This window comes from Rhipicephalus microplus, chromosome 1 (genome assembly GCF_043290135.1).
Source record: "Rhipicephalus microplus isolate Deutch F79 chromosome 1, USDA_Rmic, whole genome shotgun sequence".
Classification (NCBI taxonomy): domain Eukaryota; kingdom Metazoa; phylum Arthropoda; class Arachnida; order Ixodida; family Ixodidae; genus Rhipicephalus; species Rhipicephalus microplus.
Window position 1 is genome coordinate 254037947 of NC_134700.1, and position 18068 is coordinate 254056014.

General features: G+C 47.4%; 1 protein-coding gene across 8 annotated transcripts in view; it reads left to right on the forward strand.

Annotated features, from left to right (window-relative positions):
- by (focal adhesion protein tensin) overlaps positions 1–18068 on the forward strand; it is a 279600-nt gene that overhangs the window by 174508 nt on the left and 87024 nt on the right. The window contains exon 1 of one of the 8 annotated variants that reach the window (XM_037435174.2): positions 10668–10970. The exons of the other annotated variants lie outside the window; for them this stretch is intronic. Coding sequence (XP_037291071.2) covers positions 10851–10970 — 120 coding nt within the window. The 5' untranslated portion in view covers positions 10668–10850. Of the gene's footprint in view, positions 1–10667; positions 10971–18068 lie in introns of those variants that run through there. 8 annotated transcript variants of the gene reach the window in all.

Genomic DNA, 18068 nt, shown 5'->3' on the forward strand with positions numbered 1-18068 from the left:
AATGCTCGAAGAACACGACGAGAAGACTTCACTCTGGCGAGGGTGCGCGCGCTTAGTGGGCGCCACAGTTGGCTATGCTATATGTTTTGCCCGCGTTACGTCAAGCGACGACAGCAGCCTGCGATCACAGCATACGATAGCACACGATAGCCCGGCCCCAATGGAGATATATCAGAGGCGTGCGGTATCTTCGTGTGTCTCAAAATAGCCATATCGACAAAATTATTGGGCGCGCCGTGCCGTGTATCTCTTTCTGGGTGGCTGTCGATTTCGGACTAGTCCGCATGACGTATGACCGCCATTGCGCCTCTTGTGACAGTGTCACACACATCCTATAGAAAAAATACCTCGTGGGAAAAAGTTCTACTTTACGAACTGAAACTGACGGATGTCCTTATATCGGCATGCCAAGCATATATATATATATATATATATATATATATATATATATATATATGACGTATACACGTTATATAAACGGAAAAGGTCACCTTCTGATAACATCAATTCCACTCATTCACTCCTCCTTCTTTCACCCTTGCTGTTTCGTCCGTTGTGCCACGCCAATCCTGTTGCTAACCTCTTCAAGTATACATAGTGTTGAATCATCTTTCTAATCAGGGGAAAATCATTGCTGATGTGCGCAATTTCAAGCCAAAGGAACATTCGTTTCTAAAAGAATCCATGTATCTGCCCATGTAATGCTCATTTCGGTTAACTGTGTGACCTGCCGTTTCGAGCCATACATGTTCACTGTATATACATGCTCACAAAGGAGAATTAGCATCGATGACCAGTTTCTTTTGCTTTTTATTGTTCCTTATTCTTTCGTGCACGATTCTGTGTAATCCCTCGGCTCAGCATGCTCCGCTCGCACTCCTTAGATAGATAGATAGATAGATAGATAGATAGATAGATAGATATATAGATAGATAGATAGACTGATAGATAGATAGATAGATAGATAGATAGATAGATAGATAGATAGATAGATAGATAGATAGATAGATAGATAGATAGATAGATAGACAGATAGATAGATAGATAGATAGATAGATAGATAGATAGATAGATAGATAGATAGATAGATAGATAGATAGATAGATAGATAGATAGATAGATAGATAGATAGATAGATAGACAGACAGACAGACAGACAGACCTCGCGGCTATATATCGTATATCCTTGGCAAATGTAAGGACCGTAACAAGGGTTCCGGGAGACGTACGGGGCCACACAGCTTGTTCTTCGTTGCGCAGGTCCCACTGCGCGGCCGCGTTCTCTGCGCTGATACCGTCGTCTCGACGTGTAACGCTCGCACGCACCGGGCTCTTCCTCTCGAAATAAGCCGGTAGCAGCGGACATATTTTTGGAGGTGGCAGCAGGGGCGCTCTGGCGTTCGAGCACCCTGCCTGCTCCTCGGTAGTCGCCGAGCAGCAGCCCCTTGGTCTCCCCGCCGCTTTGCTCTCTCGGTCTTAGACCACAGCTCCTGCCACTGCCGCTTCCGAGGCTGTTGCTGCGTGCCGTATTTGTGATTGTTTCTGCTACTTGGAAGCCTGGCTGTTTGCTGGCGAAGCGACGCTTTTAGACCGCTTCCGGAACGAGCGTCGATTCTGTCTGAGCGGCCCCAGACGTGACTGTTGCTCGCTGGGAACTCGCCGAGACCGTGGACTGTTCACGTCAGGTTAACGGTGCCAACTAGCTGCTCGCGTGTCTAGGCCGGATGTTATTGACGGTTTCGCGCTCGGCGACCGGACCTTGACGCGAATGGCGTGGGCTATAGAAAAGGGAGGTGGCTTGAATGACGGGCTCTGTTGACACGTCGGCACGCAAATGAGCAATCTAAATAAACGTGGCATTGTTCATTCATTCATTTTCTTTTCAGTTTGTTTCCTGTAATAAATAAATAAAAGAAAACATCTAGTTTGGTCTACTTAAGGGGTATGTTATGATATATGCTTAAGGCACATGTTTAAGGTATTACGCAGCATATCGACTGCGACTAGAACACGGAATATCATAAATATAGGCACTAATGTTTCATACTTTTATCATCTCTTTGTTACTCTATCCTTAAATTCTACTATTCCCCTTTTCCCGCACTCCAAGAGGAGGGTATACAACGGATCTAAAGCATGGCTAACCTCCCTGCATTTCCTCTCCTTTTCTCTTTCTTTTACAGAGAAAACTGTTATGAGATCACAACTCGGGTCACGCGTAGATGTCCGCCGCCGCCGGTGGCTGTAACCACATCGCACGAAATTAGAAAAAAAAATTGCACCAGTGACTTAAGTGGTGCTCGAACCCGGGTATTCTGGTGACAGCCTAGTATTGTATACCGCTGAGTCAAGCCGGTGATTGGACTTGTTGGCAAACTTGCCTTAGGCAGGCTTGATGTCGGGAAATCAATCGCGTTAATACGACTTATAATCCGTTTCAAAACAGCGAAAGAACAACGAGTCGTCGCACAATGCGAATAGCGTGAATAGTGGGTCTTTCAATGCTCCAACCCATTCACTTGTTCTTGTTCAGCTTTTAACTTTGTCGCATGCCCACTTCAGCCATGATTCCTCATCGTTGTCAGCCACTGCATGAACAATTGGCACAAAATTTCTTGCAAGTGCTCCTCCCCCGTCATTCTAGACGGGTGCAATAAACGTTATTCTCTCTCTCTCTCTCTCTCTCTCTCTTGCAAGTGCTTAGCGGATATTACGCTTCTCAGAAGAATGACGAAAATAGCATGGCGAATGCCGCCCTACTGCCCACAAAGATGTGTTATTAATGCTGTAGTGGGTATGAAGCAAGTGTGCTAGCAGTAGTTACCCAGTGAGTGTTTAGAAAAGACTCTGAAAGGCCGCTCTTCTAGCTTTCGCTGTGACTGTGCTGCGCCTTCCGCGCGGGCCTGGCGTTTTCTTTTTTATATATATACCTTTGTATGATAGTATGAAACTACATGACATGCGCTCAGTCAGCATGCATTAAAAAAATTTTTTTTTGAACGACCATGCCCGTCGCTTAACAGCCGGGAAACGCTGTAGAAACTCGCGCTGCTGAGTTTTTACCCTCTCTATTATTTTTCTAAGATCGTTTCTGGCTGTTGAAACCTGACGCAGGCACGCATGAAGAGTTAAACTTGCATGTCTTTGATCAACGTCAAAGCACAGGTGGCGTGTAGCGAACCACTCAGGCGTACATTGAGCTGCAGTGGGGTGGGAACGCAACAACTGCGTTCACGACTTGTCATTCATAGGAGGCTCATGCACCCGACAACTATTTTAGGGGCGAAGCTCCTTAGGGCGTGGGCTGTGCGTCCCTTGTATGTAGCCACCTCTAGTTTAGTTCTTGCAGTGTTCACTAGATGGCGGTACCGTCCCCTGTATGTAGCCACCTCTAGTTTAGTTCTTCGGCTGCTGACCCGCAGGTCGCGGGTTCGATTCCCGGCTGCGGCGGCTGCATTTCCGATGGAGGCGGAAATGTTGTAGGCCCGTGTACTCAGATTTGGGTGCACGTTAAAGAACGCCAGGTGGTCAAAATTTCCGGAGTCCTCTACTACGGCGTCTCTCATAATCAAATGGTGGTTTTGGGACGTTAAACCCCACAAATCAATCAATCTAGTTTAGTTCTTGCAGTGTTCACTAGATGGCGGTACCGTGCCCTGTATGTAGCCACCTCTAGTTTAGTTCTTGCAGTGTTCACTAGATGGCGGTACCGTCTCCTGTATGGTTTTAGGGACAACAATGGAAAGCTGAACACACCCGCGATTGAAATAAGTAAGAGACGGTTAGAGTATTGGTGGCAGAAAATTAGAGAGAAAGGACAAAAATAAATATTGGAAAAATAAAATATGGACAGTGTGCCGTAAATGGCAGAGAACTTAAGCTGAAAATTTACCTTTTTTTCCATTAAGATAGAATTTATCGAAGTAGAGGCATTAGGCCAACATCAAAAAAGAAAAAAGGTTTTTTTTTTTTTTGTCGAGCCTGGTGGCATACTTGTCACCACCCCGTTATAAAGGGGACGCTCATAGCATCCATCCATCCATCCATGTAGCCACCTCTCGTTTAGTTCTTGTAGTGTTTACTAGATGGTGGTACTTGTAGCTGATGATGAAAAGATGCAAGATGTTATAAACTAGAAAGCGGTACTTGTAGTTGATGAAAGACGCGAGATCTTATAAAATAGGAATGATGTCGCATATGGCGCGTGTCATTGGTTGAAGGCAATCGTTCGATTTAGTGCGGCGACGTACGCTAGGGGGAGCGATGTAATAAAATCGAGTGGGCAAAATGTACAGAGGATTCATGGTTTACCAGGTTTACCTCCGGAGCTTCGCCCACTCATCATCATTCACTTCGTGGATATGGCGGCACTTTCTGATATTCACTACCGCAGCGGACGCAGGTTAAGGCTTGCTTGATACCTGTGAGGTAACCGAGGGATTTTGTGACAATCATAAATTAACAGTAAGTATTAACTGCTATAATTAAAGCAATGTGTCCAATCCTGATATATGCATTCGTGGTCACTTGCAATGATATGTGGAGATCCTGAAGGTCAGTGACCTATTCATTCTATTCATGTTATTGTGGTCTTGTAAAAGCTGTGCGATTTCTTTCATGTTTTTATTGGTAATAGCCAGTTACATTGTAGAGTCATCAGCTATATCACGGTAAGCTCACGTCACTTAGTTAGCTACATATAATTGGTATATGTCCGTGAAAAAAAAAAAAACGCTGATACGGGACTTCCAGTCCTGTGAATGTTCGGTGACCCCTGGTAGAGCTATTAGCAGCTAACGGGTGTTTTAAATAGAAACGAAAGGATGAGCTTCGCTCGTGTCTTGAATGCAAATGAAATGGCGTTTATTTCTTTGAACAAACAACACCATAACGCACTTCGAAGTTGCGGTAGACACACGTTTAAGATATGGTCTACTCGCATTATAGTTCCTTGAAGCATATGACTGTATTCTTATCGGTTTGGCTTGGTCTCCCGGTCTGCTTTTCTTTGTTGTTTTGCATATCAACCTTGTTTCTAGATTGCAAGTGACAACGAAAACACAGCACTGCACCTAATTAAAAATACGCCTTAGCACACTCATTCGCAGAGGTACTGCACTGCTTTCCTTATCAGGTTGACGCAAATGGCAGTGATTATGAGGCGTCTTATAAGCTCGAGGTAGTGAGAGAGTGCACTTATTTTTGTCCTTCATGATTTCTTTGCCACTGCCGTACCAGCGTGCATCGGCGCTGACACGAAAGCTAATTTTCACTTATATGTAAAGCGTTTTCTCTGGAAGAAAGAGCACGCGGATTGTTCTATATCTTTCATTACGCTGTGAGGACAATAGTACATATTAGTGAGCATTGCTGAATGCATTGTTCTGATGTACGTATCTAATATTTACTACATATTGACGCGCTGCAGACACAACAGCTGTCTGCTTTGCCTATGCAATCTACTGCCTGCATGTCACCGCGCACAGGGTTGTTTATGCTTGGTATTAGGGAAGAAACCCTCTGTCATTCATATTGAGTAACATGCCAACTCATCGTTGGCATACTGCCCGCACGCTTTGTCAACTCGTAAGTTCTGAAGGGTTCTAAGCGCTTTGGTTAAATGCGTCTTCCGCTTACCCGTTGCTGTTGTTGTTCCTTCTGTTTATCTATTGTCATGCACGGTCAGTCTCCCTCTCTCTCTCTCACATACATACATACATACATACATACATACATACATACATACATACATACATACATACATACATACATACATACATACATACATACATACATACATACATACATACATACATACATACATACATACATACTGCTAAATCACTTACAACTTGCTCATTCGACGTTACGCATTGTCGTTGCACTGCTTGTTTTCATTTCGTGGTCTTTTTTTGTCTTTGAATCGACGGATCACGCCTTTGCGCCTACACGAATCGGCCAATTCAGCACTGGCGATCTGTTCGTCGATTTCTAGCTCGGTTCGTCGTCTTCGATACGCTGCGTGAGTTCGTGTCGCCCTCCAGCTGCGCCGTGACCCACTGGCCTTGGCCTCTGGAACGCGGTGTCGATTCGTTAGTTATTGCAGTTTTTTTAATTTATTAGTTTTTTTTTCGATTTTAACGTGGCGGTTACAGAAAAGTGAATTTCGAGGATGAGTCACGACTGCACTCAACACCCTTGGCTGCGAGAACTTATGACAGAATTGTTGTTTTTGGGGGCCGCAGTGCCGCTGTTTCATTGTAGCCTGTCTGATGCGTGCGCGTTTTCTTGCTCCTCTCATACAGAAGTCAACTCAGTGGCATATGATTGGCGCAATAAATAATAAATATTCCACGGAATAATTCGCCCAGCTTTATACAGTGTTGAGCGCTGTATACAGTATATGGGGCTAGTATGCCTTGATGATGGCTATGTAAAGAGGTGTAGTAGCCGAACTGCTCTTTACATAAACCTCTCCGTGACCACTGTTGTATTACCGAACAAAACCGCACAGTATTTAAAAGGAAACATCAAAAATACGCTACCTGTAACAAATATACATATATCTACGAGGACTCGTAGACACTACGAACTTCTACGATGACTATTGTATCTAGAAATGCACATTTAGGCACATGCGGTTTTCTTTTCTTTATTTAGTACCAAAATGAGACGTTGATGGGATCTGTCGCATCGTCACTTCCAACTGGTTCTAATGAAGCAGGACTGTCGAAAACTTCGAAACGGGGCTCGATTTTCCCGCACTAGTCGAGTTGTAAAGTTATTTAATCGCACTCCATCTCAGTTCCCGTGCAATGTTAGCTAGTACATGGCCTGTTGACTGACAATTGTCCCCATCCACGACGGCTGACTGTCGAAAACTTCGAAACAGGGCTCAATTTCCCGCACCAGTCGAGTTGTCAGGTTATCCAATCGCACCCCATGTCAGTTCGCGTGCAATGTTAGCTAGTACACGACCTGTTGACCGATAATTGTCCCCGTCCACGACGGCTCTGAATTTCCTCGCGGGCCAAGCGCACCTCCTCTCGGCATCATCAGCGTCTCATCCTCGCGCTCTTCTCCTCTGCGTAGTAGTGCGACCGCGTGGCTGCACCCTCTCCCAGCGTCGTGTAGTCTGCGCATGCGCGCACGGCGCAAGCCACGCCCCTGAAACGCATGGCGGCCGCCGAAAGTGCGTGAGTGCCGCTTCGTTCTCCGCGCCAGTCCCGCGCCGCGCGCTACGCAAACTACGCGCTCTGTTTCTGTTTCGCTTTCGCCTCCGGCCGAGTCCAGCGCGTGCTTTTCGTCGTCGCCCCAGCGTGGTTTGTTTTGTTGCTGCCGCCTATCGTTATAGTGCCGCTTTCGGATGCGAAAATACCGCTCGCCACGCAGCACCTCTTCGTCATTCGTCTCTCACGGAATTCCGGATCTTTCGTCACGTGCATCGTCGACTCACCGGGCAGTTCCTCCGCACGGAGTCTTCGCTATCATGGAAGGAAGAATGAGCGTGTCTGCTGCAGCTGCGTAGACGACGGTGGTCGTCGGTGGTTCTATTTGGCAGCGAAGAGAGACGACCACGAATGTGCCTCGATAGAAGTCGACTTTGGCGTTACAGTGCCACTTGTCTGAAGATTTCTCGTGGACCGGGACGTCCCCTACGGCCTGCCCCGGACTTCGCATCGGATATCTGCTTCAAATATTGACAATAGCATCAGTGCGCGCGCTCTCATCAGAAATTGAGGTAGTTTCGGCCGTGCCTTAAAAAACAGCAACAAGAAATTCGCTTATTCGTATTCGCGCAGATTTATTTAAGCGAGCACCAGTCGCTGGTTAAAAGCGTCGTGCCCTACATGCGTTTGTCTCCGCATGGGACAACATCGCCCTGCGAAAAAAAAAAAAAAAAAGTTACACCGAGGAAGTGATCGGCGCGAGCGCATCGTGTACTTGTTTCCCTAAAATCGCACCATCTCGGAAAGCGGCCGAATTTCCCGTCTCGTTCTGCTTTTCCCTACTTCCTTCTCTTCGCGCGCTCATCAGAGAAACGTAAACTCGCCCGTCGCCGTGCTCTCAAGGTCGGCGCCGCGATTATTGCCACTTTGACGGAAAACCGCGCCGCTTAGTTTTTTCTCTTGTCGATGTAGGGGCGCTGGTAGTCACGCTTGGGAAAGTTGTCATAGCGCATCCTGCGGCTGTCACTTTCGTCGTAGCTTCGTGCGATGCGCCTTTTGTCGCACGCTCAGCAGTGACTCCATTGTTCGTCGAGTTCGGTGAAGTGGAACAGAAAACAAGAACCTGGCATTGTCGCTGCTTTGCTCCATGAGAGAACAAGCAGTGCATCCCGTCGGCGAACAGTCGCGAAGGCAGTGAAATTTCAGGTTGCGCTGCTATAGCCTTTGCAATTGACTCGTTCGCTTTGATTTAGTTGTATGCCTTCGGTTCGCCGATAACAGCTGGCCCGGGCCACCGCTTTTCGGAAGCATTAGCAGGAGCAGCGTAGAGTGGGCAGCGCATCATTGGAATCTAGGCCAAGCGTGTTTTCAGAAGCGAATACCGTCTGCGTGCTGTCTCGCGCATGTTTTTGTGTTTATACGCCGACTCCGGAAAGCAGATTCGAGGCGAATAGGCGCAGACCGGGAGCAGGAGGCAATAAGTAAACAAGCCTGAGATGTGTAATAATAATAATGAAAAAAAAAAGTTGCCGGAACCAGTGAGCCCCGCGAGATACAGATGTGTGCGCGCTAGAGGGTGACGTATACGTTTCGAAGGGGAGGCGTCTGTAAATAACGGGAGCGCATTCCTGGGAAGAAAGAGAAAATAGGCGGCGTCGCCTGCCACTTTGCGCGTCGCTTCGTCACCGGTCGAGCGCGATACGTCGGAAGCACACTCCGTTTTCTCCTGAAAGGGGAGCGACAGATTTTTTTAAGGATTTTTTTTCTTCTTCTTGGCGACGTAACTCGCTGCTTTCCAAAGCCGCCTACAAATATTTTAATAGGCAACGATGGGGTCCCTTCGGTAGTATCCTGATGTAGGCAAAAGACAATATGCGCTGCTAACCGTTAAAAGAAGAAAAGCTTTAACAACTCATCAAATTCTGTGACGCTTACACGGCAAATCAGGAGTAAGAGCGCGGCGTTTGAGTGCACATTTATCAGCTTTCACAATTAACATTTCCCGTATATCTACCGTTTCTTGCTCTTGCGAAAGGCAAGGCTTGTATCAAGGAAACGTTGAGAGTCAATGGTCAGTGCTTTCGCGACGTCGTTACTACATGTATATGCGCGTCCTGGCAGCTCTCACTGTACAAGAGGCGAAGATATCATCGTAACAGTCACGTCAGACGAGGAAATAATAATCGTCTCGTTTAAGGACGCCGTCAGTGCCACTTGCAGCACTGTTTGAAAGACGACATCACTTCGTGATGAATGCAGATTCCGAGTAAACGCCTTCGCCAACAGGCAGCGCTCCCAGCGTCTTCCGTCAACGCGCGGCGCGCCACGCACACGGGCTGCGGTTCGTCCTCCGGGGAGGGCGTGTGTGCCTGCGTGTTTGAGAGAGTGGAATCGCACACGCTGCGGCAGCAGCTGGTCGCCCGCTGGCTATAGAGCCGCGGCCGCATCTCTGCGAAGAGCAGACGCCCGCATCCGCGCAGTCACTACGTCGTCGCCACCACCTTGGCCCAGCCGTCGCGTATCGGCGCCGAGGATATCTAGGGAACAGTGCGTTCGTCGAGCCCTCAGCACTTCCTCGCAAGGGCAGGTCATCGGTGGGCGTTGTCACCTTTCGATACATTTTTTTTTTCTGGTCATATTCTCGCCGGATCGAGTCGGGGTCGGTTGTGCACGCCCAAGCTCTTCGTCGCCGATAGACGCAGCCAAGTCGTCCTCCCAGCATATCGGCTGCATATCGCACGGCCGAAATAGCGCGCGCGTCGTTCAACGCGAGCATCTCTCGCCCGTCTGCCTCGCGTTCTCTCCCACCTTCCCGGCGATTATAGTGCGCCGCGTGCGCGAATGATTGCCGCTGGCTGGCCGGCCGGCTGGCGATTCGACTTGACCGTTTGTCTGCCGTGTTCGAGAGTTGCCCGTGCCGCGTCGCCGGTGCCCGACGTGCACCGTGTCGTGCTCCTCCCGCGAGCCAAGCTCGAGGTCGTTCCTGCGCGGACGCAACGGGGATCGACTGGAACGAGCGCTCGCTTCCCGTCGCGAACGACAGCTGTCGATCGACGTCGCTGGCTACGAGGAGTCGTCGCACGACGGTCGGATACATCACCCGAGAAGCCTTTAGTGAGGCGCCGGCTGCAGAGGTGGGCTCTCGGAGGCACCGTCATTGACCCTGATTTTGCTGCGTACCCAAAGAGAAAAAGATATCCTGGATACACCGGAAAACACACGCTTGCAACAAGGGAAGCTAACGGCGCTTGTTTGGAAGCATCTGTGTGCCGTGTGGTTTTGCACGCTTTAAGCGTGGCGTTTTTTTGTTTTTAACTGAGTCAGATTGCCCTGCAAGAGCGGATGCGGACGCAGCACGAGGGATCTCTCTGAGATAACGAGTGTCAAGAAGCCGACCAGATGAAGAAAAGGAAACGATGCGCCGAGCTGACGTTCGAAACGTGCGCCTGAAAATTAAGCGAAGATGGCACGGGCGAAAACTAGACGGCTTTCGAAACAGTATCGGCAAGCCTCGCAGATAACGTGCGAGGCAAAAAGCTGAGCAGATCAATCTCGCAGGCCAATAACTTCCATCGCATACTGATGACGCCGCGATAACGCCGGATTTCGACCCACGCGCTCTTGCAAAAGTTTCTGTTCGTCCGAAATTTGAGTGACAGTGTTACACGAACTCGCCGCAACATGTGGGGCTGCCTGGGCAAGTCGAAGAAACGCCGCAAAGCGGTCATCAGCATAGTGCGCAGTCCATCGCCGGGCTGTCGCTGCTCCTGCCACGGACAGTCCTTGCAACAGCGCAAACAGGTGAGTGATTGACGTGTTGCTGTTCAGCGCGTGCATTGTCCCCGATTCGATTACTATATGCGCGATGTCGCGCAGTGTTCGTTCAGCACCGTTGCCATTTAAGTCGTCGAGAAATGTCGATGACTCGCTGTCACATTTGGCGCTATCACACCTGGCCTCTTGTCACGCGAAGCAATTACGGATGATTGATTGGACGCATACGAGCTCCGACGACGATTATTAAGCCTGATTCTCATGATGACCCAAGGGCGGATATTGCTGTTATTTTAATACAGCTGATACGTTTCCGATAAAAGAATATATGGCGGCTATCTGAAATAGGTGATATGTTTTGTTAGTGGTGGAAAAAGGCTTATTGTGAAACAAGCTTAAAATAGCAGAGCTGAGCTGGTGTGTAAGTGTTCATTTTAAAGACAGGGCTTGTGACCTGCCGCGGTGGTCTAGTGGTTAACCTTATTCGGCTGCTGTCCCACAGGTCGCCGGTTCGAATCACGGCTGCGCCGCCTGCATTTTTGATGGAGGCGGAGATTTTGTAGGCCCGTGTGCTCAAATTTGGGTACACGTCAAAGCACCCCAGGTGGTCAAAATTTCCGGAGCCCTCCATTACGGCGTCTCTCATAATTATGGTGCTTTTGTGACGTTAAATCCTACAAATCAATCAATCAATCAAAGCCAAGCGTGCAAACATGGCCAGTATAAAATTAACTGAGGAGTAAAACCATAGTTTTCGCTTAACAAACATCTTTATTGTGTCCGTGTCTGCAGGTCCTGTCATTCAGAACGATAGAAGCGCCCACCGTGTAGGTTCAGCGTGCTCGAGGACGTGGGTTTCATTCCTGTCCACGACGGCTGCGTTTAGGTGGGGGTGAAATGAAAGAACTCCAGTGTCTTTAGGTGTATACGTTCACCCAGAGCATATTCGGTGCTATACGGATACTCTATAGACGCGCCAACATTTAACATTATATACCTGTTAAAGGACATTTGGTAAATAATAGCTAGCATGTACGGGGTCACAGTATACACCCTCTGACGTGATTTAATTAGTGGGTCTATGCCGGCTATACATTGAAAAAAAAAATGGAATTAGTGTGTCAAGGTGTGCCAGTTGATGGTCTTCTCCTCCAACTTGCACTTAAGTAGAAGTACACGGGCGTTTTTTCCGTAATGATATTCGACTGCTATGGCCGGGAATCGTATAAGCCACGCCTTGATGCGTAGGAGTTCTACGTCATGTCCACCAAAGCACAGATGGTCGGTTTTGTCGCTTTCACGTTGCAGATAGCGAAAAGCGGCAAAAATTCCCGTCCACCGTGCCCGCGGTGTTGTATCTACAAGCTCCAATTTCCTATAGTGGTTTGCTGGCACCAAACACTTCCCTCGCGCCACGCTTATCTTCCACGAAGAAAGCGGGCTGAAACGAAGTTGAACGCTGTGGCCTTACCTTCTGATTTATGCGGGTAAGACAGGAAAGCTTATCATGCAATAAGTGCATGTATAGTGCCGCGACGCGTCGCGATAAGGCGGCGATGAGAGCACGGCCTCGTCTGTCGGCGACGTTCTTCCCCACAAACCTATATCTATTGCACTCCATGCAGTGCGCAAAGCTTCATTGGCGAAAACACGGTAAATAAATTTCATGTGTTCCACAGCACAGGGACACTTGAAATAAATAACTCTGACATATTTTAATCCTTTCGTGAAGAATGACTGATTGATCGTTTTGTGGGGTTTAACGTCCCAAAACCACCATTTGGTTATGAGAGACGCCGTAGTGGAGGCCTCCGGAAATTTTGACCACCTGGGGTTCTTTAACGTGCCCTTTTGTGAAGAACAACAAAGATGTCTGAAACAATGAGGAAGAAAATTAGTATGAATGAAAATACGGCAGATCTCACGTATAGGCTGAGAACAGTAGGCTAGCCACTCTGCACGGGGGTAAGGAAGAAAAAGTTAGAGATGATGATAGAATGTCATTATTGCAGTGCAGCTGAAGTAATTAACAGTTCCGCATTTCATAAGAAAAAGCACCAGTGCTTTTTCGTTTCCTTTTGAAACTGTTGTCAACATGCATTCCCATGGTACCAGCATCTTCTCGGCAGTGAGAGTGTTTCCGTCGAGATTATTTAAATCAGCATGGAGGTGAAGCCTCGCGCTTGCGTAAGTTGTGGCAGCAATGCAAGCGGCGCTCAATAAACTAAAACTTATATGCGTGGAACGATGATCCTGGACATAATATGTGCTGAATAGTTTCTTTGATTCTTAGCAGCGTATAGTTGTTGCGCTCGGGGCCGTCGGCTTTTGTAGATCTTAAATGCAACTTTTTACACATATTGATTGATTGATTTGTGGGGTTTAACGTCCCAAAACCACCATATGATTATGAGAGACGCCGTAGTGGAGGGCTCCGGAAATTTCGACCACCTGGGGTTCCTTAACGTGCACCCAAACCTGAGCACACGGGCCTACAACATTTCCGCCTCCATCGGAAATGCAGCCGCCGCAGCCGGGATTCGATCCCGCTACCTGCGGGTCAGCAGCCGAGTACCTTAGCCACTAGACTACCGCGGTGGGGCTTGCCCATATTGTCCAAAACAAGCTGCGTAAAAGTAGAACAAGGCTGACACAATGTGCGCGCACTATATACTGCCTGTACATTCCATGCACAGGCAGTATACAGCGGTAATGTTGGTATTTGCACATACAGTCAATATAGTATGACATTCCTTCGAGATTCGTGTATGAAAACACCGCACCGGCGAACAGCGAACCACTTAGCGTTTCGCTCTGGCCGCTTTTATTAATGTAACGGATGAGCCTCTCTGCTGTTTCCGCGCCCTTGATTTTAGAAAACAAAAATGAAATTGGGATGTAATAATGAGTACCCAAAAGCAAGCCTCAAATACGGTTTCAAAACCATAGGTAAAATCGCAAGCCTTTCGGTACCTGCCTTACGCTGAAACAAAAAAAAACTATTGTTTTTTTTAATTCACTTGATATTCGTGCGCGTAAGGTTGCAGACGAAGACCTCACGAAGCGGTTCACGAAAAAAAAAAGAGAGCTTAATTGATGAGGCGACCGGGCCCCAGCGGCCGTCGGCAGGTCGCCTGGCTTCGCTCGCCGTCGCTCTATGACTGAGTGGCGATCTTTAGTCCTCTATCATCGACGTAATTACACTCGGGCCTGCTTATAATACGAACATATACGACAAGAAAAAAAAGAAGAGGCAACGACGACACTATACTTATGCAAGTGAAAGCGCGTACTTACACGACACAAGTCGTGACCTTTCGTTCTCTCCAATCTGCGGGTGACCGGGGAGGCTGTACAGTCATCAGTATACAACAAGGCCTTCTAATTATTTATTTGCCTGTCTATTTAATTATGTATCTACCATAGCATAACGTCAAAAGCTTAAAAATATGGGGCGGATGTGTGTAAGAGGATAGAGGAGGGAGTGGTTCTCAAAACTGATTCCTTTGCACGGGTATTCAAAGCTTACTTTTAGTAACACTTTTTAATCACAAATAGTTTAACCGTATGCTTTTTTAATTACAAAGTCACTATTAAGTGATTCGCGTTGATGACTCTGCGCGAAAAGACAACTCAAAGCAATAGATTCTTTCTCAGGTGTAACTGTCTGTGATCGTCTACTTCTACAGCCTGGCATGCATAAAACATCTGGCGTGTCATATGTTCTATTAGTGACTATTGGCTTTTTTGTAAAGAGCTTATACCTGCAAATACAGATTTTATCAGTCACTGGTTCTTTTCACGTGCATGTTTCAAGTGACATGTCATTGTCTTATTTGGCACACAGCGTTGATAAAATCGTTGAGTGCCAAAATTATGTTCTCGTTTTAAATCACTTGCGTGGCCAGAAATCTAACTTCATTCAATAAAATTTATGTATGAGCGAAGCGACCATTGATTTGCTCTGAAGTATACGCGAGTTTTTCGAGGCTTGAGTGTCTCTCTGAGAACTTGGGTGTGGGTCGTATTCGAGCGAATGCAGAAGCTTCGTGCGCACCGAATACGTTGAAGTTTATGGTCACATGGGTACGAAATATGCATAGACAGCAAGGATAGAGTAATAAAAGCTTCGTTTAGGCAGCTTGACTGGTATCACCTACTAGTGCAATAACAGCACCTATAGTGTACACACTCCATGCTTCAAGAGGCTTTCTTCTTATTTCGCAATGTAACTCAGACTCTTTCCAATGCTCAGATTAGAAAAGCGTAGCCTTCTTCGGGAGCGAAGAATACGATAACCGGAGCGATGTTCGTCACGAAGTGGCGTTCCGATTGCGCAAACCGAATGTAGGTCTCGCTCATCTACAATGAGGATGGGATTTATCTTATCTTCAAGGGACAGGTGGCGTTTACACATAGTAATGCAACGATATGTTGAAACCGCGCCACTGCTTTTGTTTATAGCATGGAAAGTCGTCTCGACCGAGTCTTCAGAGGAGAACGGGGTGTTGTAATCTGTCCGTCTATCGGCGGTTATACGAGGTGCTTGAGTTTGACTCTTATTTTCCGTGTCGCGTAAAACACTGCACCGGCGTTGTTTGCATGATAGTGTCGTTGAGGATATGTGAAAGACGTTTGCTTCTGCAACGCCAAAAAAAAATTATGGCCACGGCGTTATACAGACGGGGCATTGCCTGGGAAGATGTTGGCTCAACCGCGTCGGTGGGGTCGGTAACTTCAGCAAACGAGGGAGAAGGGATACGTTCGCAGAAGTCGTGTTCCTAGTATCCCTCCGCAGATGGCGGTGGATGATTCATTGCACCCGCCGGGTTCAGCCGTCTTGCCGAGACCCACTGACTGGAGTCCTCGTCCTCCGCGTGATGTTCTAGAGTCGACGACGCCGTAGCGTCGCTTTTGTCGTCTGCGAGGCCCCTGTTCCTGTCCCAGTGGCAGCGGCGGGTTGGCGACACCTTCAAGTTCGTTAGCGAAACAATGCCACTGTACTCGGTCGTTAAGCCTCGCACTTTTGTGCTATGCTTTTTCTGAGGCTACCGCGTGATTTCCAACGTGCGTCAGTCATTACACATGTCGCGTCGCCACTTTTTGTTGTTCCGGCGGTGGCTTTTGACGGGCGGCGGAGGGTGTATACGAAGGGAGGGATTAAACCAGTTCCCCGTTGTTTAACGAGGTACCGCTTATGCAGGACAGCCTGTGTAGCACGTTATTCATTTCATTTCATTTTTTGATACTGTCAGCCCTTTGCGGGCTATTACAGGAGGGCAGTTGACTCATATAAAACAGAAATGTGCATAAGAGAAACATAAGAAAAAGAACCTTCACTACTGGAACAAATCATTTCAAAGCACACACAACAAATATATCATAATGGCTAAGCATATAGCTTACAGAGAAGTTTGGGAAAAATAAGAAAAGAGAGCATCACTGCCGAAATACACATCATAATTTACGCATAATAAAACACATAAAAAATATCATAGCCTAGTTACAAAGCACGTAATTCACACATATTCCAATCTTAGCGCATGGTATCAGAGTACACTATATGTTTTATTGCTTTTAAAAAGTCAGGAAGCGATTCGATTTTCCCAACCAAATCTGGCAACGAATTCTACATGTTATACACAACATGTAGAAATAAAAATTGTGTGTGCATTGAGGGCGTTTTCTTTGTTTTTTTCGTCATCTTTCTGGCTAACAGCTCATTAATCTATCCACTCACAGTATCGAGACGTCGCTTCTTCCAGATCCGCCAATTTCCACACAATGCTTGCTATGAAGCAACACGGACCTATGGTTGTGATAGAGCATTCGTAGCAAGCGTATACGATTTCAATACGCATATTCAGTACTTCCGCAGAGAATACATTGACCTGGGGAGTATGTCTTCAGCTATAGCAACTTCTCACCGACGTAAGGGGAATCGCGAAAGGGAATCAGACAGCGAGGTGCAAGTACACGTTACCATGATATCTGCATGCGATCAATTACTGCACATGCGTGGCGTGGCTTTCGTCACTCGCTCAGACGAATGCCAAGTTATAAACAATCAAAGCAGTGGAATAACGCATCGTTTGACCCAGCCATCAGCTATCCGGCGCAGAAACGGTCTGTGCAGAATGGCTGTCCGCTACACTGCTGAAGCTATACCAACGCTATGGATTGCGATGAGTCGCCCAGAGATTCACGAAGATTTATGGGGAGGTTGACTCGACTGTCTGTATACCTTTTTTGCATGTTATGGTGTACGTGACCGGATGCATGTTTATGAAGACATCTATGATATGATTAGAAGCAAAAAAAGCCAATCTCGTTTTTCTATCAACCAACTGTTGACATCGTCGTCTAATAATAAATAAACCTGCATGTGTCACCTCGATACTTCAAGGTGATTAGCCTTCACCGCTAACTGGCGCATGGGTGCGCGTTTCCGGCTCCGCCCCTATAAGTCACGGAAAACTTCGCAGTGTCTTGCGGGGCACCGCGGCGCTAAATTGGCCGGTTCCGTATATGGTAGCGTGCCCGAACACTCGAGATAAAAAAGAGGTCTCGAAACGTGACCGCACCTGAACTGGATGCGAAGGATGTGTAAAAAAAAAACTGAAGAAAAAGGGGGGCATGAGGAACCATGTAAACAGAACGCCCATCCCACGCGCCCCTCCGATCGCGGCCTTGAATTCAGTTAAAGGGGTGTGCCCACGCGGTGCAAGAACCGGCCTCTAACGTAATCTTCCGCGCGTATAGCTCCTCGCTCGTTTGTCTATACTGTGCACGGCAGCTGAAATGCGGAGGTAGTAGTTGTGGCTTGCGCGCTGCACCAGACGATCGTGTGTGCCAAGGCAACACATTCCGACGAAGAAAAAAACGTTATGCGGAAGAAACAAGCAAAGAAAAAAAAGACGTTTGCTATACGAAGAAGCCTCGTAGCCGCTAAAGTAGTTGCAGCTGCAGACCCTGTCCCGCTAATATCGTGTAACGCTGCGCGAGTTTGTTGTGGGGCTTGTCTTGCTTGCTTGGTTATTTGCGTGGCCCCGCTTTCATTTTTTTTTTTGGGGGGGGGGGGGGAGGGCGCTGTTTATCTACAGTATCAATAACCAACTATTCTAG